At 46.4% G+C, this 25,881-nt stretch overlaps 1 protein-coding gene across 1 annotated transcript in view; it reads right to left on the bottom strand.

Moving 5' to 3' along the window:
* LOC147692601 (guanine nucleotide-binding protein G(i) subunit alpha-2) overlaps positions 1–25,881 on the bottom strand; it is a 468,721-nt gene that overhangs the window by 57,145 nt on the left and 385,695 nt on the right. The window contains exon 5 of the mRNA XM_086938805.1: positions 19,624–19,752. Coding sequence (XP_086794931.1) covers positions 19,624–19,752 — 129 coding nt within the window. The remainder of the gene's footprint in view (positions 1–19,623; positions 19,753–25,881) is intronic.

Raw genomic sequence — 25,881 nt, 5'->3', positions numbered from 1 at the left:
TGTGACGTTCATTGGGCTATCGGAGGGTCTGGGATGAGCAATGGAGTTTGGTTATCTCTCGAGTTTGTGGTAGAGAAAGGCAAGAGGCAAAATAAATAAAGCGGTAGTAAAGAACATTGAACGGTGTATTTAGTATTTAGAATTCAAGCGCCACAGTAGGATGAAATGTTAACGAAATTAATGTGTGATCTGCGACCCGCACCAGGGGCGTGCCATGAATCATCAACCCGGAATTTTGTCTCTTTCTGCTACCCTCAGCCTCCTCATAGCTAGACAAAGGGCCGTGGCATGATGGGACTGAGACCACAACAACCACCGCCTGAGTTTCCACCAACCCTCCAAACACATGGCCTCTGCCTCCCTCGCCTCAAAGTCCTAGATTGGCCTCCCCCTCCACTACCGGTCCTTAACCTCTCATCTTGGAAATCAGAAACGGACTCGAGACCTGGGTGTTCAACTGATTCCACCTAAGCAGCATGGATCTCAGCACCTGGAAACCCTTGCGCGTGATTACCAGCGCTCTAAAAATCCTGTTTGATTGATTGTTTTACTGTTTCACCTAGCTAGAGACATGGCTACAAAGAGCTAAATATAGACTGCAATAATGAAGCCCTCATCTGTCAGAAATCCAGTCCACAACAGGACTTATGCAAAAAGAACAACTGATGGACTGAATGCATAACAATGTCATACATTCACCCCAGTACAGAGATCTGGGTCTAAATCCATTGTTTTTTGCTCACCAAGCCATTCCAGTTTGGACCCAGCCATATGCAAATCAGTCTTGACCCTGCACCCAATGGGAACAGTCCAGCCTGAACTGCAAAGCCAGCTCCTCCCTGGACTGGAAACAAGCACCCTCGGACCGGTTTCAGGCTTTGAGCCATGATAGCTCGACTCCAGTGGCATGGAGAGCACAGGACCCACGTCTGGGCATACCCGTCCCACTCAGGGTGACAAATGCAAAAACAAGCATTTACAATGCAATGGTTTCGCCTTTGTTAAAGTTAGAGCTATTGGCATTGCTCTTGACATTATTTTTATTTATGTATTTTTTAACATAAATAAATGGCATTGTCATTTACAATGCCACTAGCTTTATCTCTCGCAAATGACACACAGAGCCCCCCCCACACACACAGCCACACAAAGCTCCCCACACACACAGCCGCACAAAGCTCCCCACACACACAGCCGCACAAAGCTCCCCACACACACAGCCACACAAAGCTCCCCACACACACAGCCACACAAAGCTCCCCACACACACAGCCACACAAACCTCCCCACACACACAGCCACACAGAGCCCTCCACACACACCCACATGGCACAAGCAGGCAACAGGGGCACACTGAGGCACAAGCAGGCAACAGGGGCACACGGACGCACAAGCAGGCAACAGGGGCACACTGAGGCACAAGCAGGCAACAGGGGCACACGGAGGCACAAGCACATCTGTCACTTGTGAGGAAATAAATGGCTCTCCGTGTGGCCAATGGGCTGGCAGTGACTCAGGAGGTCAGCCAACCATGGCAGCCCACCAGCACCTGCCGCCATTTACGCGACACCCCGGCCAGCACGCACAAAGCCAGGCCGCACTCTCTGAGCCCGGATCACCAAGGGGTGACCTAAGGCACACAAAACATCCCCCCCAAGGAAGGTTGGCATTTGGAACCCTCCACCCAGCCTTTGTTACAGCGTGGCCCTACACCAATGTCTGCCCAAAAACACCTGCATTACCATAATGTCTGTGCGGGTTCAATGTGCTAAATTACATTAACGCATCTCTCTCCTGCATACATACACAGAACCGTCTGCTTCAGAAACGTGTTTCTAAAACTCCCGTCAAAGTTTTATCTCTCTACTTTGGTTTCCAGTTGATTTTCCCATACTACAAACGGGCTGCGTTAAACCTCTTTACTTCAGGTGTGTATCTTGTGTACAATATGTGATCTCTTTACTCGCTCTCTGATTAACCTGTAGCAGTTAGAATCAAGGAAAGGCGAACTCCCCGTTTCATCCTTCCGAGGTCGATACCCCAACCATCATGCAAACGGGTGATAGTAACACCTGTTATGTACAGCGCCTATTGGTGGCAAAAAGTGCAACATTAAGCGCTGTAAATAATATTTCATGCTGGCTCCTACTCAGCCCCCAGGTGCCTTCCGTCAACCTCAAAAATTGAGCCCCATCAGGACCACGGATCACCTCTTTCCTAAAGATGCTTTGCACAGCTGTGCACAGGAAGGCTCAAACAACAGGCAGAATTTTTGGCTGTCTTCCTTGGAGGAGTCTTCTTTGGGGAACAGAGTAAATAAAAGACCATGGCGGGGATATTAACCTTGTCTTAAAACATAAAAAATTAGCCTGGTCTTAAAACATAGCCCGAGTCCAGTGCCCCTGGTGGGCACAGGATAGAGGCAGCCTGAGAGGAGACCACAGCAGAATTAACAAGCGTGTCATGCCTTGTAGAAACCATTACAAAGGATGGTTCGATATACACTGATGCACTGTGTAACAAGTGCACTTTGCACAAAACTCAATTAAATGAATGACATTCCTATGGAATGGTTTCACATGGTCATGCTAAAGTTTTCTGCCGAGTCATCCAAAGACCTTCCTCCTTCCAGTGTCCTCCCTGACACTCCTGTCGAACTGCCAAGATTCTGCTCCCCTTACCTACCTTGCACCAAACAGAGCAGCAATCTGCAAAACCAGATCGCTCAAGGTCCCTTCTGCCTCGTGTAAGTGGTTCATTTTAACTAAGTTATTTTATTTGTATTCTGGGTCTTGTAACTGATTTTCTCATTATAAGCCCGAGAATGCAAAGAACAAGACTGGACTGGATGAAAGAGAAATAGAATGAGCATCTCAAACAAAGACCTGGAGGGTCTCACCCCTGCCCCAGTTCATCCCTGTAAAACCAGTCACCCTGAGCTCCCCTGCAGAGTGGGCCTCCACGCTGCGCATTCGCACACCAACTCTCCACACCTAAGACGTAGGCGTAGCAGCCCTCACCGAGACCAGCCACACACCTTGTTCTACCCACTCTAAGCATCCACGCACCAAATCTAAAATCCGAGAATCACTCCTGGGAAGCAATCAAATTTTGAGCACACCAAAATGACCCAGCCAAAGTTTTAACCCAGAATATACACCAGAACTGATCAAATAAGAAACTTTACAATGCAATGTTAAATCCCAGAATAAATACGCATGCCTTCCATGGGCACAACAAAGTTTCAGTAATAATGGCTATTAAGGACTCGCTAAATGGAAGTTACCTACAGCTGGCTCTTATTCTGGGTTTTGGAGAGGTTTGTCCGGGAATTAGTTGTGTAACTATTAATACCTAGTTTCTGGAGTCTGGCGTCCATTCTGAACTGAGCCGAAGGGGGAATGCTGGGGTGGGTTATTTTGACTAGTGTTAATAGAGAGGTGGGAGTAAAAAGGTTACCAGTGAATGACCCTCAGTGGTGTTGAATTTTGCAAGATAACTATTTAAGGTGAGGGGTATAGGTCTTGCAGGATAGGGTGTTAAGGTGTGGGGTATAGGGAGGGTGGAAGGGATGTGCCTTACTAATTAGCAAGCCAAAAATCATAGAGTGTAAGAGAAGCTAGGGGTAGTGGCAACTCGTAGTATTGATAGAGGGAGTCAGAGAGAGTGTGCTTTTCTGAGAGGAGCTAAGGCAGGCCTAAGCGCAGTAATAAGGGGAGTCAGAGTGAGAGTGGAACATTCTAGGGCGGGCGAGATCAGGGAAAATGATGCGCCAGGCGTGAACTTACAGTAGCAATCATGAGCCCAACAGCAGACTGGAGCGGCCATTTTAAATATGTGTGTGTCACTTATAGGGGGGATGGAGGTTGAAAGTTTTCAGCAGGAGAGTGAAGACAGGACAATTGTTGCGCCGGGCGCGAGCGTCACAAAGGCTCTTTCAGCAAACTGGGGGGGGGCGAGCCTAGGTAGTTTGAATTTAATTTGTAATTAAGGCCTATTAACGTGGAGTCGAGGAGATGCGAGGGCTAACTCAACGGGCGCTACGCCTGCCACAGGAGAGCAGTATTTGAGGCGCCAGGAGCGGTGCGCTAAGTAAATATGAACCGTGCTCGGGAGGAGTGGTGTCTAGCTGAGACCCAGTGTAGGCAGTCTCTCTCAGCGTCGGCCGGAAAACAGGGGCAGGAGGGCTCAGAGATTATCTGGCTGGGAGACAAGAGAGGTGTTTTCCTGGCGGGGGTATAACTATAGTCGACAGGTCACAGGCGAAGGTACTACAGCTTGTGGGGTCCGGGAGAGAAACAGATCAAAGCAAAACCTTGACAAAGGAGCCAAGGTCCTCGTGCAGAGCGGCGTGGGTGGTCCGGCCAACGGCTGCACAATCGGCTCTGTCTGAGGTTGTAGTATAAGGAAAGGCACAGTGTTTGAGCGAATGGAGGGGGGAGGAGAAGCAGACAGAGCAAAGAAGCAAACAGAGGCAACCTGGCGTGTGTGTGTATGTATATATATATATATATATATATATATATATATATATATATATATATATATATATATATATATATATATAGAGAGACAGGCCTTGGGCGATGCCATATGGGAGGTCAGAGAAAGAAGCAAAACAATACATAGCAAAACAAAAGAAGACATCATGGGTGGTCCAGTCAGCGGCTTCACCATCGATTTCGTCGACGGCGGCCTTCCACAGAGTAGGAGCACAGTATCTAGTTGAGTGTAGGCGGAGGGCTCAGAGAGTGGGAAACAATGCAACATGAAGCGTCCGCGCCCTTCTCGGGGGCAAAATACCAGGCAACAGCACACCAAACAAAGCAAGAAGAGTCAAGCAGGCGTCAACCATTTGCACATATATCGACAACAATGTGCAGTTCGTACTTAGGCAAACATCAAGGCAGCACAGCAGACCACAGAATGTTTTTGTAAAGGAGGTCCGGTCGGCAGACAGTACCAACTGTGTGGATCTTGTCAGGGGTCAACTCAGGGCGATATTGGGCAAACACATCTTCGATAATGGTGTGTAGATAGTGGAGGTTGGGAGAGAGGCCAGGATCGGAAGGCAACAATCATCCCCCATCATAGAGCATAGAGAGGGCTTTAGCAACCACAACATGGCGGTGGGCAGAGGGATCAAAATCTGGCTGGGACAGCCGATGTGGTGGCTCAGTCGAGTGGACCCGAAGTGATGGTTCGGAGTGGTGGAGTCGCTGTGATGTTTGGGGCCTGTGTCCCGCTCATAGGGGCGAGTGGTGGACTTGTTCCCCTCGGGGACAAGGTCTGGGCAGGCGATCGGGAGCCTAGAAAGATGTCAACAAGAAGAAGGGCCTTTGGACTGGCACAACAGTAAACGGGCGCATAGTCAGGGAACCACATTCAAGACTACGGGGGTAGTAACTACTAGGCAACAATAGGAAGGTAGGTACCAACATCAGCAAGGCGCCAGACCTCAGGATAAGCTTCAGGGGTAGAAAGGTAGTGAGAAAGGCAGAGTCTTACGGATACCATCAGGCCTGGAGGGGACAGTGACCAAGAACTAGCTTTTTAGTACTAGTCTCAGAACCAGGAGCTAAAGAATGAGCGATGGACATCAGGAAAGACTTTGGAAAGGGAGGACTTTAACATTGTCTGCGGTATGGGGTGCTACCAAATAAGGTTAAAAATACGCAAACTCCTTACGTTTCAGAAAAACATCACCACGGGAACGGGGACGGGAGCAAGCAGCGACAGGCTGGGCAGCCCAGACAGAGCGGCAGGTTGGAGAGGCACTTCTCCGCTCTCCCCGCGGGCGCCGCCATAGTGCTTACCGTCTTCCTCTCCTTCTTCCCCGGGCTGCGGGGGGCGGGCACTTCCGGCCGGCCGCGCTAGGATTGGCCGGCCGGCCAGTCACGGGGCAATACAATCGGGGAGGAGGAGACTGGAGGCCGGCGACGGAGGAGAAGAGACGCAGTAGTGCCGGCAATGCCGGACCAGACACGGGGGCGTTCCCGGCGTCCCGTGACGTCGGCAAAAGCCAAAGAATGTCGGGAACGCCCCCGTGTCTGGTCCGGCATTGACGGACAGGCCCCTCGTCCAATGGCAAGGCTCCGTTTACGGAGCCAGCCAATCAAGGACGAGGGCCGAACAAAGCTACACTATGGAACTCAACAGGATTTCGCCTGCGCCGAAAAGATGCGCAGAGCGCATCCTTCGGCGAGGCGAAACCTAATAACAATTGATGGACAGAATGCAGAACAATGCCATACATTCACCCCAGTTCAGAGATCTGGGCCTTCCATTGTGGGATGCCCAGACGTGGGTCCCTTGCTTCCTCTGCCACTGGATTCAAGCTAGCATGGCTGATAAAGGGTAATACCCAGAAACCGGTCCCAGGATGCTTCTTTCCAGTCCAGGGAGGACCTGGCTTGGCAGTTCGGTCTGAACTGTTCCCATGAGGCACAGGGTCAAGACTGGTTTGCATATGGCTGGGTCTAAACTGGGGGTGGCATAGTGAGCAAAAGAACAATGGATTTAACCCAGATCTCTTGACAGGGGTGAATGTATGTTTTATTCAGCATTCCGTCCATTATTTGTTTGCGTAGCACTTTTCACCCTAAGTGGGATGGGTATGCCCAGACGTGGGTCCCTTGCTCACTGTGCCACTGGATTCATGCTAGCCTGGCTGATGAAGGGTAATACCCAGAAACCGGTCCCAGGATGCTTGTTTCCGGTCCAGGGAGGACCTGGCTTGGTAGTTCGGTCTGGACTGTTCCCATGAGGCACAGGGTCAAAACTGATTTGAATATGGTTGGGTCTAAACTGGGGTGCCATGGTGAGCAAAAGAACGATTGATTTAACCCAGATCTCTTGACTGGGGTTGAATGTATGATTTATTGAGTATTCCATCCATCATTTGTTTGTCTAGCATAACAGGATTTAAGCAACCAATATCCACAAGCCCACATTTGACATTAACCATAATAATAATAATAATAATAAAACATTTATAAAGCGCCTGGCTGCACAAAACTGTGTGTCCCCGCACTAACTGCTAATACAATACAAATCCAGAGGAGTAGTGGCATGGAGCTCAGAAGAAGGGTTACTTGCTAGGGAACAGATGAGTTTTTAATTTTGTCCTAAATCTCATTTCGGATGGCTCCATCCGCAGGTAGAGCGGGAGAGCATTCCAATACTTGGCCGCCAGGTATCGAAAGGATTTTCCTCCCATTTTAGCTCTTGTAATTCGGGGAAGTTTAAATAACATCATGCCCGATGATCTTAGATTCCTAGTCGGGCGATGTATGGTAAGGAGATTTTTTAAGTAGTCAGGGCCTCTGCCCTGAGCGATGCGGTGGGCATAGCAGAGGGTCTTAAACTTAATCCTCTCGTTAACTGGGAGCCAATGGAGTTTGGATAAGGCAGCTCTAGCAGATGTTCTTCTTGGGAGACCGAGCACCAGTCGGGCTGCTGTGTTCTGTACACATTGTAATTGATGAAGGCCCTTCTGGCTGAGACCAATCAGGAGGGCATTCCCATAGTCCAAATGGGGTGTTATCAGAGCATGGACTATGGTTTTCCTGGCTTCGGTGGGAAGAAGGTCTAGCACCTTACGAAGAACTTTTAATATGCCAAAGCATTTTCCTGTTATCTCTTTGACTTGGGTCTTACCGGAGAGGTCGGAATCCAGCATAACGCCTAGATTTCTAACCGTCTCTACGGGAGTAGGCAGCTTGTCCAGTTCACTAGGCCACCATGCATGAGACCATGCAGAGACTTCTCTCCCCACCACCAGTACCTCTGTCTTATCTCCATTCAGACGGAGACAGTTGTTGTTCATCCAGGCCGCTACCGCCGACATACAGTCTGAGAAATTGGTGGCATATTCTCTTCGGTCAGGGGTTAACTTGAACACCAGCTGGGTGTCGTCAGCGTAGTGGACAATTCCCACCCCATAATCCTCCACAATGTGTGCCAGGGGTTCCATATAGATGTTAAATAACGTGGGGCTCAAGCTAGAGCCCTGTGGAACCCCATGGCTCACCTTCCGAGGAGATGATCTGAAGGGTAGGCAGTGTAGCTGGAAAGTTCTGTCGGTCAGAAAGGATTGAAGCCGAGCGAGAGCTGGGCCCGTTACTCCCATATCCAAGAGACGAGACAACAGCGTTGAGTGCAGCACGGTGTCAAATGCTGCACTAAGGTCTAATAGGACCAACGCTGCTGTCTCGCCCTCGTCCACCATCTTCCGAATACATTCAGTCGAATATAGAACTGCCGACTCAGTTGAGTAGCCTGATCTAAATCCTGACTGGGAAGGATGAAAGAGAGCTTCTTTCTCCAAAAACTCCATAAGTTGTTTATTTGCCACTGTTTCTATGATTTTGGCACAGAACGGGAGAAGTGAGATTGGGCGTAGATTTTGGAACTGAGAAATATGAATGTTGAGTTTCTTTTTTAATGGCATAACTTGGGCAGTTTTCCATATTTCTGGAACATAGCACTCCTGGAAAGATAAAGTGATCATATGACTGATGTGATCAATTAATGTGCTTTCCATAACTCCCTTACACCGTTCGGGTGGGTAGGCATCGGTGGGGGAGACGGACTGTATGTCATTAATGATTTTGAATAGATCTTGTTTGTCCGGAGTAATGAAACTGGTAAGTGGGGATTTGTGCGTTTGGGTGCCTTTAGTATCCACGTTGATATTTACAGGAGTTGTGTTGCTTACAAAGGTGGCATGAATTCTTTCTACTTTTTCTACAAAGAAGTCCGCGATTTGATCACATATCTCAGCGGAGTATGTGTCTTGAGTATCTAGTCGTGATGAGACAGTGAGTTCTCTGTAGTTACTAAACAACTCTCTCGTGGGATTATCTGCTTCCTCAATTCTATTTTTATAGTGGTAACTTTTCTCTGCTCTAACCATTTTCTGATATTTTTTTAATTCAATTCTGTAGCTTTCTTTGAGTTCAGGTGCGTAGCTTTTCCTCCATTTACGCTCTATAGATTTACATTGAGCTTTTGCTGTTCTGAGTCTCTCCGAAAACCATGGAGCGGTTTTGGATTGTCTTACTGGAGCTTTGGCTGTCCAGGGATCAATCTTATCTAGTGCTTTCACCATCCATAATTCGTAGTTGTCCCATACCTCCTGTAAGGAGTTACCTATTGTTGGAGGTTGCTCGGCTAACATGCTCTTAAAGAGTTCAGGGGTGAATTTTTTCCAATTGCGGCGTTTGTGAGGAGGATGTTTTATAGGTGTGATTTCTGTAGGTTCTCTTATTATCTCAAATGGCACAATGCTGTGGTCAGACCAAATCAATGGGATCGGGGGTAAGGTCTTAATGCCCTCCCAATTCGCAAAAATGGGGTCTAAAAGATGTCCCTGCTGGTGTGTGGGGATTGTAGAGAGAAGTTTTATGTCTACAGAGTTAAGTGCGGCCGCTAAAAGTTGTGCTTTACTAGAGTTAATATCTTCAAAATGAAGATTTAGGTCGCCTAGAATGATTAGATTTTTATATCTAACTGCTAGGTGGGTAGCTATTTCGATGAGTTGACTGCAGAAAGGTGCCGCGGTTCCCGGGGTCCGGTAAATAAGTAGACCAGTGATCGTATTTTTTGGTTCTAATTTTATAGTAAATAGGCCACATTCACTATTGATTATGGTGGATTTTATTAAAGTGCATTCTAGCTCTGCTTTATAGATAAGTGCAAGTCCTCCTCCACGTTGTTTTTGTCTGTCAATTCTCAGAAGACTAACTGGGAGGTATAGCTTCTAGAATATCAGGGGAGGATGAATCTTCTAGCCATGTCTCCGTAAGAAACATGGCGTCCAGATCTTTATTTGTCAATAGGTCGCAGATTTCCATTTTATGTTTAGTCATAGACCTACAGTTTAGCAGTATCATCTTCAGATTAGCTACCTTTCCTGGAATTTTGTGTATCGTGGGGAGTGCCTAGTTGCATAGTTTACAGAGAGAGGGTATGTAATCAGGATCTATAGTATGAAAGCAGGTTTGAATTGGCTTCTTACCAAGTGTAAGGAGATCTGTTTTGGAGTAGTGAATTCGGTGGCTGCTGCTGCTTAGGGCGTCAGAATTTGTTTGAAGGGTGGGGCCATGGAGTCCTGCTCCGCGCCCCGGTCGTTCGCGGACGACCGCAGACGGGCAGGACTCTGGCTTGACTCCGGCGCGCGATCGGCGCGTCCGCTGCGCGGAACCATGGACGCATGTTTTTATGCCGTCGTCCGAGCGACGTGCACTGGGAGCCCTCACTAAGATGGCCGCTACCCTATCCCTGTCAGTCCCCGCAGATGACGGCCCGTGAATCGGCCACACACTCTATGCATGTTAATTATTGTGAGTTACCTGGGCAAAAACAGAAATTGCATCTATGACCTACTGGCAGATTTCAAAGTTGAACTCCTCTTTAACACCGAAACTTGGCTAGGTGAAGATGCTTCACATTGTATGGGCGCTGCAATACACAATGTTGCTATTACAGATGCTATACTAGAATGAATAGCTCCTGTCACTATGAAACACAAAATCTATGTATACTAAGGGACTTCAAAATCTAGTTTGGCAACCCAATACTACACAAACAATCTGCCTTCTCTCCAGCACTGAAGAAGCTGTCTTCCACCAATTGACCACCAGTCTCACCTACTCAACTGGCCAAATGTTTGACGCTATATTTTCCTCAACAAGCTTAATATCGGCACTGAAAATAGACCTATTGCATGAAGCAATCATCACATTGTTCACTTTTCTCAGATTATCTCCTTGACAACCAAACAACCTGTAGATTTGAACACAAACATAACTGCCACAACCTGGAAGCGATTCAATGTCAATTTAGTCAAAGAATGCTTCTCCATGCACTGCATAGAAATGTCCGTTAAGCACTTCCACAAATTATTAATAGAGCGTTTCACAGCATGGCCCATCTAAAAAAACATGCGTCTGTGGCCCAAAAGAAAAAGAGCTGGTTGGTCCAATTCAGATACAAAAGTACAGAAATCATATCGCTAAAAAAAACTCCAGAGGAAACATTGAACGCTGGCAATGACAAGTGCCTGCAAAGGTAAAACGTAATACGCAGGATAGTCATTAAGAAGCCAAGTGGTCCAACCAGGCACAACACTACCCAGAGGCTACATGCCCAACCAAAGATTTGTTCAGAACCACTGATGAATTTATAACCATACCAGCACTTCAATTAAGGTTAAACAAGCTCAGGAATTGCATTATCTCTTAGCAATTTACTTTGTCAGGAAAGACACCGCTTTCAAAGCCTACTTCCTCTATAAAGCAAGCGTAGTTCTCGGAGAGGTTCTCTCACCAAATCAGGCTACTCTAGGCACTCAACCAATACTCTGCGCATTTAACTTCTAAAAGTAAAATATACTCGTGAACGAATTAAAGCTTCAAATGCAGCTGGCTCTACAGCAGATCCTTGCCTGCCACACATCTTCAAATCATTCTTTCTTGAATGCTCTGCTGTCAATATCAGAGGATGCTCACCGACTCTTCCTATCAACTGGTGAATTTCCAAATGGACTTAAAACAGAATATATTTAACCCTTTCTAAAGGAACAATGAGTTAATTAGACTGAACCAACTGATTACAGACCAGAGCTTAGGTTCGCTTTCTTAGATAAACTCATTGAAAAGGTAGCCTTCGGACAGACATCAACTTTCTTTAACACAATAGACAGAATGGTTTCAGACCTTGAAGAAACACACAATAACCACTAATCTCCATTTAGTATGACCTTCAAGACGGTCAACAACATTGTGGTTGCTGTTCTACTGCTACTTATCCTGTCAACTACCTTCAGCACAGTTGACAACCTGCTAATAGGGCAAAGCCTTTATGACTGGAATGCAGTGTACAACCCTTTATAAAAGACCGTAACCAAATTTTCTCCTTATCACCTTTTAATTCTTCACTCTCCATCAGTTTAGGAGGTGTCCTTGGGGCTTCTACTATCACACCATTATTCTGCAACATCTACTTATCCCTCTTCATAAACCGGTGAACTCTTTCACCCTCAACTGCTAGATTGACACTGATGACACTCAGATAACAGTAACACTCAAAACTTCCTCACAATTAAAACCTTTAAGACTAAGAATGCCTACTGACTGAGGAACAGAAATACTCACCTGAGGATCATGATAAACCAATAACCTAATATACTTTTAATAATAGGAAAAGGGGCAGCCATCTAACACTGACTGAAATAAAAACCACTGTGGAATGATTGCAGACTCTAAAGTCTTGATTCAGTCCCAAGTGAACAAAGTGACAAGCGACGCATTCTACAAGGTGAGAATTACACAATGTATCTACACCTACTTGGGGCTCTCACGTCTGAGAGATGCAGCCCTAGCCTTTGTGATGCAAAGATTGCATTATGCATATAGACTCTACATTGAACACACAAGAAAATCAACTGCCAAACTGCAAGGAACAAACAACTTCACAACTAGGCACTGGCGCGCTCCACTGAATAATGTCAACATACAAAAACCTGGATACATATTACAAATCTAAGTCCCAGTTGTGAGGGAGAGTCGCACCATTTAGTTCTGAGTGGGACAGGGTTTGCTCTCTAGTCACATACCCGCCGTATATGTGGCTTTTTTAATGTTAAAACAATCAAAGCAGGCCGGTAACTACAAAACCTTTACCAGTGTATAGGTCTAAAAAAGTGAGGACCTCACATAAGTAACACCGGGAGGGTGGCTAGTAGGTACTCACCAGTTAGCTCCCTGTGTCATCATTGGCACTTTCCTGACACAAAAGGAAATGAAACCCAACTCCCAATTATGTGAAGCAGGTTGCAGGGAAGACGCGGATGCCAGGCCACCGGCGTTTGGGGTTGTTTGCCTTCTGTGACTTTTATCGGTGGCTTGTTGGTAGGACTCCACCTGGCAACTACCTGGTCCGGTGCATCCTCGAGGTGGAATTGGGTCCCATACCCTGATGAAATTGCCACAACGTTATTGGCAATGAAATATGTCGGCAGTTCAGGTTAAAATGGTCTAAACATGATATTGTTGTTTTTAAGGAGTACAGACACAATGAAAATTAAAGGCAGGTGTTTTGTGTTTCTGTAACTCAATTTTAACCTAATAGGAGTAGCATAATTGGCCTCCTGCATGTAACAGGGCTCTTCAGTATTTAACTTAATATCACTTTATTTTTGACACATTGCTTCTCTTCAGCTTCTCGTAATTGGGAGTTGGGTTTTGTTTCCTTTTGGGTCAGGAAAGTGCCAATGATAACAAAGTGAGCTAACTGATGAGTACCTACCAGCAGCTCTCCTGGTGTTGCTTACATGAGGTACTTCCTTGACTCACCTCACTTCTTTAGACCTATACACTGGTTAACGTTTTGTGGGGTACCAGACTGCTTCGATTGGTTTTATTTAAAAAAAAGTATATACGCACTTAGAAGGATTAGGTAATGCCGCCACTGTCCCTCAGCATAAACAAAGCCACAATAAACCCAAGTTAACCACCTCTAACAACTTCTCTTTCTATAACATTAATTGCCGCTCTCTTCCTAAACACCAGGCGGACATCTTTGACCTTTTAGTGGACCAACACCCAGACGCCATCTTTCTCACTGAGACACGGCTTAATGGCGCCTCAGGCCCCAACGTAGCCAGAGCCCTTCCACACAACTATGCCATTGTCAGGAAAGATAGAGTAGATAGGTTAGGTTGAGGGATCGCCATTATTTTAAAAAAAATCTTTACCTGCAAGTTTGATGTGCTACTGGTCCCCGGCTGTGAAGCGGCAGTGTTTAAACTTATCCTGACCCCTCAATTCACCTTTTCTGGGATGCTGGCATATTCCCCCCCCGCACATGGACCATTAATTTTCCCCGATCTCATTACTCCTTTTTTTGTTTGGCTCAGCCAATTTGACCATTTTAGGAGACCTCAATCTTCAGCTAGAGGACCCCACTTGTACTACCAGTAATAGTTGTATCTCTGATCTTGCTGCTATGAACATCCAACTTCATAACAGCGGACCAACCCATAAAGCCCCATTTTGTCGAGCCTACCTTCTCTACATTGTCCAGCAGCAACCCCAGTGTGGTGGACTGATCATTTTTTGGTAGGCTTTAGTATCGAGGCACCTCGTTTACCCTACATCATGCGTGATGGCGGCACTAAACTGTCCAGAAACTAGAAGAACCTTGATACCGCTAACTTCAATCGGTTTCTCTCTGCTAATGCCCCCATTTTTAAAAATCATTTTGCTCTTGACCTGATGGCTTTTCATGACTGGATTCAGTCTGTATTAGACACCAGCCTTCCCACTACCGTCAAGAAGATAAACAAACATCGCCCCCCGGCACCCTCGTTCTCTGACGAACTAAAAAGGGAGAAGACTAAATTTAAAAATTTGGAACGGCGGGGCGAAGGATTTATGGGCCCGAAGCTAAAACGGTTTACCTCACCGCCAGAAGGACCTACCATTCCCATTGTAAGTCTGCTTGAGCCAACTTCATTTCATCAACCATCACCCAGGCTAAAAACTGCCCAAAAACCTTATTTAAGATGGTTAAAGAATTATCGGGCTCAGCAACCAATCAAGCACCTCCCAGCTTAAATAACACCAAATGCGAGGAACTGGCACAATTCTTTTTAAACAAAGTGGAAACAATCTACTCTGCACTGGCCAGCTCCACCCTCCCTTCCACATCTATTCATTCTGTAATCCCTGTCCTATCCGACCCAATATCTGAAGGTGCACTACCCTTGCTCCTGACCACACACTTGATGTCTGGCCACTCCCGGACATGGTGACACTTACTCAACTCCTTAATAAAATCAAGTCAGGATCCCCCTGCGATTTTCTTCCCGTCACGGTCTTAGAGCAAATTGAACAACCATCACTGTGTTACATCCTTGACCTTCTTAACGCCTCTCTTAGGGAGTCCCTTGTACCCCCAGATTGGAAACATGCGATGGTTGTCCAATTATTAAAAAAACCTAATCTGGACCCTGCCTTTCCCTCAAATGACAGTCATATTTCACTTCTCCCTGCTCTCTCAAAAACTTTGGAGAGACACATCAATGGACATCTTTCCAGGTTCATCGAAACCAATGAGCTTCTACATCCTTCCCAATCCGGCTTCAGGACTGGTTACTCTACAGAGGCCACACTTTTAGGTGCGACTAAAATGCTCCGACAAAACCTGGATGCAGGCGGAACCATGGCCCTGGTATTGCGGGATCTCAGCGCGACCTTTGATACGGTCTCTCATAACGTACTTATTAAGGCCCTCCACTCCTCTGGGATTACTGGGACGGCCCTAAACTGGCTTTCATCCTTTCTTTCCAATCGTACCTTCCAGGTCTTTTCTTCTACTGCTAAATCTAAACTCTACTCTTCGCCTTATGGGGTTCCACAGGGCTCATTTCTCAGCCCCCTGCTTTTTAACATTTATGTTAGACCTCTGGCAGTATTGGTAGAAGACTCCGGGTTGTCGCTATTTCCATACGTCGACGACAGCCAAATTATCTTCTCCCTCTCAGCAGGTAAGACCACCGAGCCGTCTATCCTCAAAACAGGCTTAAGCAAAGTTATGACCAGGATGAATGCCAACTTCCTAAAACTTAATGGTGAAAAAACAGAGGTCCTGGTTCTGGGCGAAGATAAAGATCTCTGGGGCCCCCAACATTGGCCCCAAGAAATGGGCTTGCTCCCGCGACCCTTAACATAGGCATGCAATCTTGGTTTCATCATCGATGATTCACTATCCATGCGTCAGCAAGTTACCAAGGTTGCCGCTACCTGTTTTACCATCTTAAAATGGTTGAGGAAGATGGTGTGGATGCTACCTACTCATACCCAGCGTACCGTAGTCCAGGCCCTCATTACTTCAAGGCTGGACTACGGGAACATCCTCTATCTGGGCGCTAACAAGGATGTAACACGCAAGTTGCAGCGAGTCCAAAACTCTGCTGCTAGATTACTATACAGTGTTTCCAAAACTGCTTCGGTCTCCAGGCTGCTTGGGAGCCTCCACTGGCTTTCGGTGGAGAAACGGGTTATGTTCAAGGCCCTTACTTACATGTTCCGAATTAAGCATGCTACATCTCCCCTCTACTTACAACGCCTAGCTCATCTTTACGTCCCTTCGCGCGTTCTCCGGTGTTCCACACTTGCAAAATTCCAAGTCCCTAGGACCAGACTCTCCCGTATGGGAGGACGCTCCTTCTCTTACTTGGGGGTCCTGTCTTAAGGAATGCCCTGCCTCTGTCCCTCCGTACACAATCTAACCTTGTCATGTTACACAAATCTCTCATGACCTGGCTCTTTGGCCAGTAGTTCCTCCCGGCGCTGGGAAACCCTTTTTGGGTATCTGTTGCACTGACACATTGACACATATACATATACATATACATATACATATATATATATATATATATATATATATATATATATATATATATATGCTCCAAGGTTCCCACCTGGTGGAGATGCACTCAGACATCCACTGCAGCAACCTTCATGAGGTAAAAGCCAGATCGGCGCGCGGATCAAGTTTACAGCATGCCTGTCGATTCACGCCGGACGCGTTTCGTGCTCATTGCACTCTTCAGAGGCGCGACAGTCATTTTGGCATAGAAGCCACACCTCCCACTTAAAAATGTGAGCCCTCCAATGGGCGACTCAAATGAGTCCGCGTTGGTTAGTGGGTCTTGTAGTGTGTGCTTCAGTTATGTGCCGCTGGCCGAGCTGTTTCAAGCCCACCAATAGGCCTACACTTGCACCTCCGGCTTGTCAATCCTCCGTGGGTGCCTCCACATTGAGGATCAGTGATACGGAGCTCCGTGGCCCCAAATTACCGGGTGGTGCATCTCCCGCGGCTCGGAGGCCGCGTATAAATCAAAGCTCCAAGGTTCCCACCTGTTGGAGACGCACTCAGACATCCACTGCAGCAATATATAGGACTAACAACAAGATGGACCAATCATTTTTAAACTCACGGATGAATGAGTTAGTGGACTAGTGTTGATGTCATTTATTGTGTACTTTTCCTATATGGACCCTCAAAAGCTTCATGAAGGAATACACAAGTATTAGTCATTGTTACTGGGGTCTGAGAAGCATTTTATAAGGCTTATTGTATGTGTATGGATTCTCGTACTTATTGTTAGGGTCATGTCGTAGTGTCTCATGTTTTTGTATGTATATATATGTTTTTGTAGTGCATGTATGTACTCATGTCAAGTCTTTATATGTATTACAGCCCTGACGAAGTTCAACACTGCTTGAACGAAACGCTTTGGCTGGAACGTTTTTTACTGATTGAATTTTATGATTATGATAAAGCTGGAACTTTCCTAATGGACTAAAGGATTCTTTGATTATTGCATTTTCGGGTGCACGATTCCACTCTCTTGCGTTATCAAGACTGTCTGCTTCTGCAGTAAAACCATACAACGGCTGGTATTGGAAGAGGAGTGCACTACTACCTTGAACTTAATGTGAGGTGCAGTTTAGTTGTCTGCCGTTGCCCTCTGCTTCTTCTTGTAAGTCCGTAACATAAACAAACTTGAATACAGAACACCTGTCCTCAAAGCACTACAGCAATTGCCAGTGACCAAAGGAATATCGTTTAAAGCCCCTTTGTATTGCAAATCAGGGCAATCCACAGGCTGGGAACTAGATTTCTACAACTGAAACGCAAGACTTTAGGAGCATAAGAGAAACCGGAGATCAAGACTGGCCTCACTGCTTATTGTTCCCACTTACCATACAGCTTTTATTGAAAGTAATTACTACTCCATTCAGACATGCAAATTATGGAATTATCTGCCTAAAAAACCAGATGTATCAACAAGCACTTGCATTTCAGAAGGGCCATGAAGTTCTGGCTTTTCCCAAAACCAAGACTCTGTCCCTCTAAGGTCACACTCTGGCTGGCTTTGTATATGCTGTTTGTGAATCGGTCCTCACACTTTTTGCTTCATGCCACATACATTAACTTGCTCTTATGCCAACAGCTAAAGTCTGAAGCATGCCCTCTGGGCATCATGTATGACACCCATACTCAACTCTGGTAGGTAACACTGCTGCCAAGATCCTTGTTCAATCCACGAACCTCAGAACCAGAGGTCTGCATAGACAAGCGGTAGGAAAGGTCTAAACAAAGGTAGAAACCAAACCGGAAAACAAATCCGGACAAGAGAGGAAGGGAAACCAGGGTAGGAAGCCTGGTGAAGATTACAACGTCTAGTAAACAGTATTGGTAAGGAACAAATCAACTGTGAACTGTCAGTGCTTGCAACTCTGCATGAGTAATCTCCAGTGGCCTGAAAAAAGAGGCCAAGGAGTGTCTGAATATTATCTGTAGACAATATGGTTTTGAACCACCTGAGATACTTTTTACATGGAGGGAGATTCAACATCACCTGTAACTTTGTCCATAGGATCATGGAAGTCAGGGGAGGTGAAAAGGACTGTCACAAGCCTTTACATTTTGCAAACATCAGGAGCAAGGATGATACTGGCTAATAGCAACTATATATAGTTAATGCCTACTAATATATAACCACCACACTATGACAGTGAAGGCAACCTATATCTGGCATTGGCTCTCTTCCCTATGAGTGGTGGCATTATTCCTATGGACATGTGCACATCTGCCCATAGCGTAGTAGACTTCGGTGCCAAGGCTGGCAGGTCAATCTAGGCCTTTATTACTGCTTTAACTAATGTTTTGCAAATTCATTTTTCTGATTGTTCATTGTCCTTTGTTTATGAAAATGTGGATAACACCTTTAAACAGTGGAATTTTTACTTTGTAGTACTTTTAACATCGTATGCCTATGTTTGCAAACAATAAATAAATACAGGTTTAAAAGGGCCAGACCTACTGACTGCCAATTCTCGTTCTGATGATAGGGTCAAACACTCCTGATAACAGAGGTAATAAAGCAAAATATTTGAGAAAACCTGCATACATCCACTGAGTAAAGGGCTGGGGAACAGAACGGTGAGTTTTTGAGGCATTAGCGGGGAACACCTCACGCAAGCTACATTGTAGGCCCTCCCACTACCTTTTCTCAGGAGCTGTCACTCTTTGCTGAAAACGGTATGTTCCAGTTACGGCAGAGCCTGAACTACAAAGCTTGCATATTTTTTAGTTATGGAAGAGCGGGAGAGCACAGATGGGCAAAACACGGCAAGAAAACTATCCTGAAGAAGGACACGACCTCTGTCCCCAATAGGAGGCTGCAGTAGTGCAGCAGAAGTACTCAAAACGTCCTAGATGGCACTTCAAGGACACTGGGTGATTCCAAGCCCAATCCTGTGTGACATTCACAATTAAAAATTCTTTAATAGAATCAGTACAAATAGCCATAGGCCAATAACGCCTAAGCATTGTTTGTATTCACCATACTAATCTAAGCTACGGTCAAGATTCACAAGATGCCCAACCAGGATCACGTTGAGTTCATGTGTGCTTTTCTTACATTCATCCAATAAACAAATAAATGTATGCGCTATATTAAACTACAACTGTATAGCATTTCTTGATGCAGGGACAGCCTGCAGAAAAAGTAGCCATTCAGGTCTCCACCAATGTGTCACTTACTTGAAGTGCAGGTCTTTGAAGGTGAAGTGAGTCTCAACGATGCCGGTGGTCTTCACCCTTGTCCGCAGAACATCCTGCTGTGTAGGGATGTAATCTGCTCGGGCTATCCTCTCCAGATCGTTCAGGTAACTGCAAAAAAAAAAAAAAAAGTGAATGCAGGACACATGAGGGAGGGAAGCCCCAACGAGCAAGTGGAGGATGAGCTGCAAAAGTAGCACAGTCGCCCACAAGTGTCCATCATTCTGTTGGTAATGAGAATCTGGGATAGACATTTCTACTCTATGCATAGCTACAATGAGGCACGCAGCCCTGGGCCAAAAATAATTAAATACTTTTTGGGCTTTAAGTATCTTGTTTCCGAAAACCAAAATGACTGTCCTCTTTACCTGCCTTGGTGGTCTATTATACACAAATTTGAATGCCACTAAGCATAATCAAAGTAAATGCAACACACAAAATGCACTGTATTCCATTTGTCTTTTGGGCAAGCTTTCCAGTCAAAGCTTCTTTACAACACCCACACACAATCGAGGGGATGATGCGTAGAGCAACATTACACCAGACAGCAACTACAATGAGAGTGAAATCATACACAATCAGAAAGCAGCTGTCCTTTCATGGGGAAATAGATATCCAGTATGCCATTACATGAGATCTCTCAGTCCTGGAATTTTAGGCAACCAGTTAGCATTCTGGGACTTGTAGTTTTACTGTTTGTATCATTAGTATGGGTGAGTAAATCCCAACATGCAAAAGTGGGGTGATATCGGAGGTCCCACGAATAACTGTAAACCACAGAACAACTGTGCACGATGTTACAGTGCATTCTAAACCTAGGTGGTTAGGTAATAATTAGGCTGTCCGGGTTTAGGTTTAAACATATAATAACTAATAAAACTCCACGGAAGAGAAATAGCGCCCACTAGTGTAAACATATAAACACCAAAAAAAAAATGCACAACCACAAACTAAATGCCATTCAAAGAAAGGAAAAGGAGAGTGAAAGAGTAATTTGTATTTCTTCCTGAAGGGGCAAATACAATGTAACTTATACAAGGTAGTTGTAAGAAAGACTGGGATAATATTCTGTTTGAGTTTTGGTGTGTAGGGATGTCACTAAAATATTGTTTCTTCTTCCTTTTGTGGTCTTTGGTCTAAAGACACGGGGTTAGAAGCATCTTTTAGATGTTTTTTATTCATTTTATAAACTGTAGAGAATCAGGAAAAATCAAACGCATGTTTGATTTTTTAGCTAAGTTTGAGTCTTTCACTGATAGGAAACATGTAGGTTTCATAAGAATCTTTCCCAATATGTACCATCCCATTTACCCACAGAGAATGGGTAATAACCCTTGATACATCAGCCCCCTTCTTTTCTAGTGAGTCAGTATTGATAGTAGGTGAATTGCCAAACACCCCAATCTTTAAACATTCAATGCAAGATATAGTGACAGGTATATGTGAAAAGAGTGCATTCACAAAGCATCTGGGATAGTGTTGAAAACATGACACTAGACATTTGGAAAACATGTAACGCTGTGTCTCTTTGAATGCTTCTGCAAAAAGTTCTTACCAAGTTCAAAAAAGATTGGAGTGATATTGTATGTATTTGAAGTGATTCAGCTACGAATATGAAAAAGTTGTGATGACCTGTCAAAATCGATGTCTGACCTGAAGTGCTTCCCTGTAAGAGATCCTTGCCGCTTGTTACATAGTATGCAGAAATCATCTTTAAATTCTTCAGCGTTAATGAAGAAAGCTATTGACTTTTTAGTCCATTCTGGTGCACTGTTGAACAAGTTACTTACCTAAATAACGATATATCTGTAAGAAACATTAGTTAGTGATAGATTCCTTACCTTAGAATTACCCCAGGCATCAGACTGCATCCGGAAAGTTTTCGTCAGCAGTACCCCAGCGTGTCGGTAGGTGTCGTTGTGCAGCTCCGCGTACATCCTTGATGTCGTAGTCGCTGAGATAACATCGCTGGAGCTACTTAGACGTGCCCACGTGCGAAGACGTCAGTTCTGTACACAACTTTCCATGCCAGGAACGCAGGGCCATGCAAGATACTGACCACTGGTGCATTGAAACTAGGGCCCTGAAAGGGATGACCTTAACCCTAAAAATCAATTTGCAGAACGGGGAGGATGGGTGGGGCGGTAAGGAATCTCTCACGAACTAAAGTTTCTTACAGATATATTATTACCGAAGGTAAGTAACTTGTTCATCTGAAAGAAACACGTAAGTGATAGATTCCTTACCTTAGAATAGATACCCCAGCAATACCAATCCCGGTGGTGGGTCTGTGAACCAAGATCACACCAGAAAGTCACAGAGAACAGAACGGCCAAAGAAGCGGTCTCTCCGGACTTGACTATCAAGGCAATAATGCTTAGTAAAAGTGTGCAGCGAGGCCCACATGGCTGCCTGACGGATGTCCTGCAGGGGGACAACCCGTTTCAATGCAGTAGTAGCTGCTGTCGCCCTGGTAGAATGGGGGCGTAACCCCCGGAGGTTCCTTTTTAGCCACAGAATAACAGGCCTTGATACACAAGAGGACCCAGCTTGAGATAGTCCTCTTGTGTACAGCCTGGCCTTTCTTCGAGCCTACGTAGCCAACAAAGAGCTGGTCATCCACCCGGAACTGTTGTGTGCGATTGAGGTAGAATGAGAGCGCACGTTTTGGGTCCAGACGGTGGAGCCTTTCTTCCTCTCTGGAAGGGTGCGGAGGCGGAAAGAAAGTGGGCAAGGTGATAGTTCGCCCGAGGTGGAAGGCAGTGACAACCTTTGGCAAGAAGGAAGGACGAGCGCGAAGCACAACCTTATCTGGATGAACCGACAAAGGGAGGCTTACAGGAAGGAGCCTGGAGTTCACTCACGTGCCTAGCAGAGGTCATGGCAACCAGGAAAGCAGTCTTCAAAGTCAATAAACCAAGAGGACAGTTGTGAAGTGGCTCAAAAAGAGCGCACATCAAATAAGTAAGAACTAGATTCAAGTCCCATTGTGGCATAACAAACGGAATAGGAGGGAAAAGGTGTGTAATGCCTTTGAGAAATCTATTTACAACAGGAGACTTGAATAGAGAGGGCTGATCAGGGAGTCTGAGAAAGGCTGACATTGCAGAAAGGTAGCCCTTAATAGTGCCCAGAGCAGAGCCCTGCTGGGCCAGAGCAATATTGAACAAAAGGACTTCTGAAAAGGGGCAGAAAGGGGATCCACAGCCTTTGCTGTGCACCATGCCACAAATGTGTTCCACCTGCAGGCGTATACTTATTTAGTGGAGGGACGCCTGGCTGCCAAAATAATATATCAGACTTCAGGAGGCAAGTCAAATGGAATCAACGGTCGCCACTCAATCTCCACGCATGTAGGTGGAGGCTGTATAGGTTTGGGTGGAGGATCGTCCCCTGCTGCTGCGAAAGAAGATCCTCCCGAAGAGGCAGTCGGATTGGGGGATCCATGCTCATTCTTAGTAGCTCGGGATACCAAACTCTTCTAGCCCAGTCTGGGGCCACAAGAATAACTTGAGCCCGGTCGCGCCTGATCATCTTCAGCACTCTGGAGTGCGTATTAAGCAAGTTGTTTTACCAATTATAATCCCTTGAGTACCAAATGAAAGGACACCACACAAGGTATATATCAAATATATATGTATTTATTCTAAACACAACCCATCTGCACTTTTTATGAGGTCAGAGGTAAAAGTACAATACAAGTTACTCAATTAATATACGATAAGTTGCACAGTATACGTTATGCTCTAGGGGCCTCACAAACCATATACTAAAATAGTGGTATAAGAACCACAAGAGAATTAGAAAGCAGGCCTGGGGCCTGTGGAATCGCAGGGGCTACTCTAAACAACCAAAGGTTAGGAAGTAGGAGGCCCACGGGAGACGCGTGCAGTGTCTAAACAAGGCCGCAGGTTACCATGGACTTTCTATGGGAAACGAAGAAGTTACAAATTTACAAATCAAGGACACTTCAGGATGGACTATGTTGGAACCCTTTTAAACTAGGACACTTCGAGAGTCAAGACCCACAGAAGCACCGGGGCACTCGTGTTACCTCACCCAGGGAAGCCGAGTGCATAGGTGTCTTTTCGTGTCGGGTTTCGTCGTCGTTTTCAATGGAGAGCTGCAAAGAAGTGCTGCAGGCGACCAGAGGAAAAGTGTCCGGGTGGATCGAAGATCTGTAGAACCTGAAAGCAGAAGGGACAGAGTCTGGGTCACTTGCCAGGGACCAGGGTGGCGATAGAAAGATCCACCAGATGTCGGGTGATTTCAGGTGAAGATGTGAAGTTTGTCTCTTCAGCCACAAGGACCAGGAGGCGTGGACGATGACCAGGAGCTGGATTCGAGCTGTCCCACGAAGGATCTAGCTGACTGCGGTGTCGGTATCCGGACTGGACCCAACAAGCCTTGGCAAATGCAACCCACGCAGGATGGTCTGATGAACTTCTCCTTTGTAGGGAAGTTGGAGCAAGCCTGGAGCAACCAGGAAAGCAAGTTAGATTAAAAAGAAAGTATTCGGGGGGCTCACTAGGCAACGGACTAGAAAACGCGAAGACGCGTCGAGCTGAAATGCAAAAGCAGGGCCCACGGGTCACTCGTGAAGAGGGGGCCTCTGAGCTTCGGTGCAAATGGTGCTCGGGTCTGGGGCTTCCGGCACCCCAATGCACGACTTCGAGTTACCTCGTGAAGTGAGTGCAGCTTGCAAAATGCAGGATGTCCAGGAGTTCCGGTCCCACGTCTCTCGTGTCCGCCACGTACCTCAGCTTTGCTGTGAGCGAAGGTCTGAGTCAGAGATGTCTGGAAGTCCGTGTCCTGTGTCGCTGATTGTTCGGGATCCGGCGGGAGCCTCGAACATATAGACCGGCAAAGTTGCTGTTGGTGCCTGTTTAAACAGGGTGGTCACTCCTTGACAACAAGGGAGATGTCTTCCATCTTCCAGTCGAAATGGAATGTAGAAGGTCCAGGATTTATGTTTCAGAGTTTTGTCCAGGGTAATCTAAAGTCCTAGTGACTGGGTTCCTATACTTATACTAAGTTTAGGGGCTGGACTACCCTTAAGGTCCCTCCTATGGGTGGACCTGTTAAGGGGGTGGTTACACCCCTTTCCCTTTGACCAGTTTTGTGCCAGAGCTGGGGCAGAGTGCCCCAGCAACCGGTTTGAACTGGGAAATGCATGGAGCACCTAGTGTGTCCCAGGCAGTGTCTAGAAAGCATTCACTGAATGCAGCCCTCCCTGCCCCAATACACAAAAGCCTGTCTGGGGAGGTGCCAGTACCTTCTTGGACAGGAAACCTATTGTCCAGGCCTCCCCTGCCGGAGTTTCGTCCAGCAACAGGAGGTCAGACTCATGTCTGTGGCAGCAGCATCCATTTTGTGATGCTGAGGCTCTGTTTAACTTTAACCGAGTAAACCAGTAACTGCATGTCTTCTCCCTCTATAAGGATGGAATGCTACCCCCGCCGCCGTGATTAGCAGGTCCACAGCCACACTAAAATCGAAAAACCAGAGAATCACAGCAAAAAGTGGGGGTAACCATAGTAAGCAGACCCTACTCTCCTACAAATAGATCTAACCAAGACTATCCCCACTGCTGAAAGAGACCTTGTACCACCTCCGAGTGAAGACGCCATTTGTGATCCATCATGCGCCTGGGGCTGAGTTCGTCCGCCCAGGCGTTCAATTAAGCTGCCAAGTGTTGAACCGTCAAGGAAATGCCTTGACGTTCCAGCCATGTCCAGAGACGCAGAGCCTCCTGGCATAGGGTCCACGACCCCGCCCTGCCCGTTGCAATATCACATTGCGGTAGTGTTGTCTGTGAACACCTGCACTACTCTCCCCTTGACAGAGGGAAGGAATGCCTTCAGTGCAAGTATAATCGCCCGGAGCGCCAGAAAGTTGATATGGAGCCTGGACTCCGCCAGAGGCCTCTGATCTCCGCCTCTCCCATATGGCTGTCCCATCCCAGGAGGGACGCATCAGTCACCACTGTGTGCTCCGGTTGGGGAAGGGAGAGGGATCTGCCGCTGACCCAATCTTGGTTCGTGAGTCACCACTGCAACTGCTGTGCAGTGCCCTACGAGATCTGGACGTGCTCGGACAAGTCCCCCTGATGCTGCGTCCACTGGAACTTCCGGTCCCACTGCAGAGCCCGCATATGCCATCTGGCATGATTGATCAGCAGGATTCAGGAGGCCATGAGGCCCAGCAGCCTCAAGGTCATCCTGACTGAAACCCAGGACA

Source organism: Lissotriton vulgaris, chromosome 9 (assembly GCF_964263255.1).
Source record: "Lissotriton vulgaris chromosome 9, aLisVul1.2, whole genome shotgun sequence".
Taxonomy (NCBI): Eukaryota; Metazoa; Chordata; class Amphibia; order Caudata; family Salamandridae; genus Lissotriton; species Lissotriton vulgaris.
The sequence above is the reverse complement of the archived record's forward strand: the minus strand, read 5'-3'. Positions and strand labels throughout refer to the sequence as shown.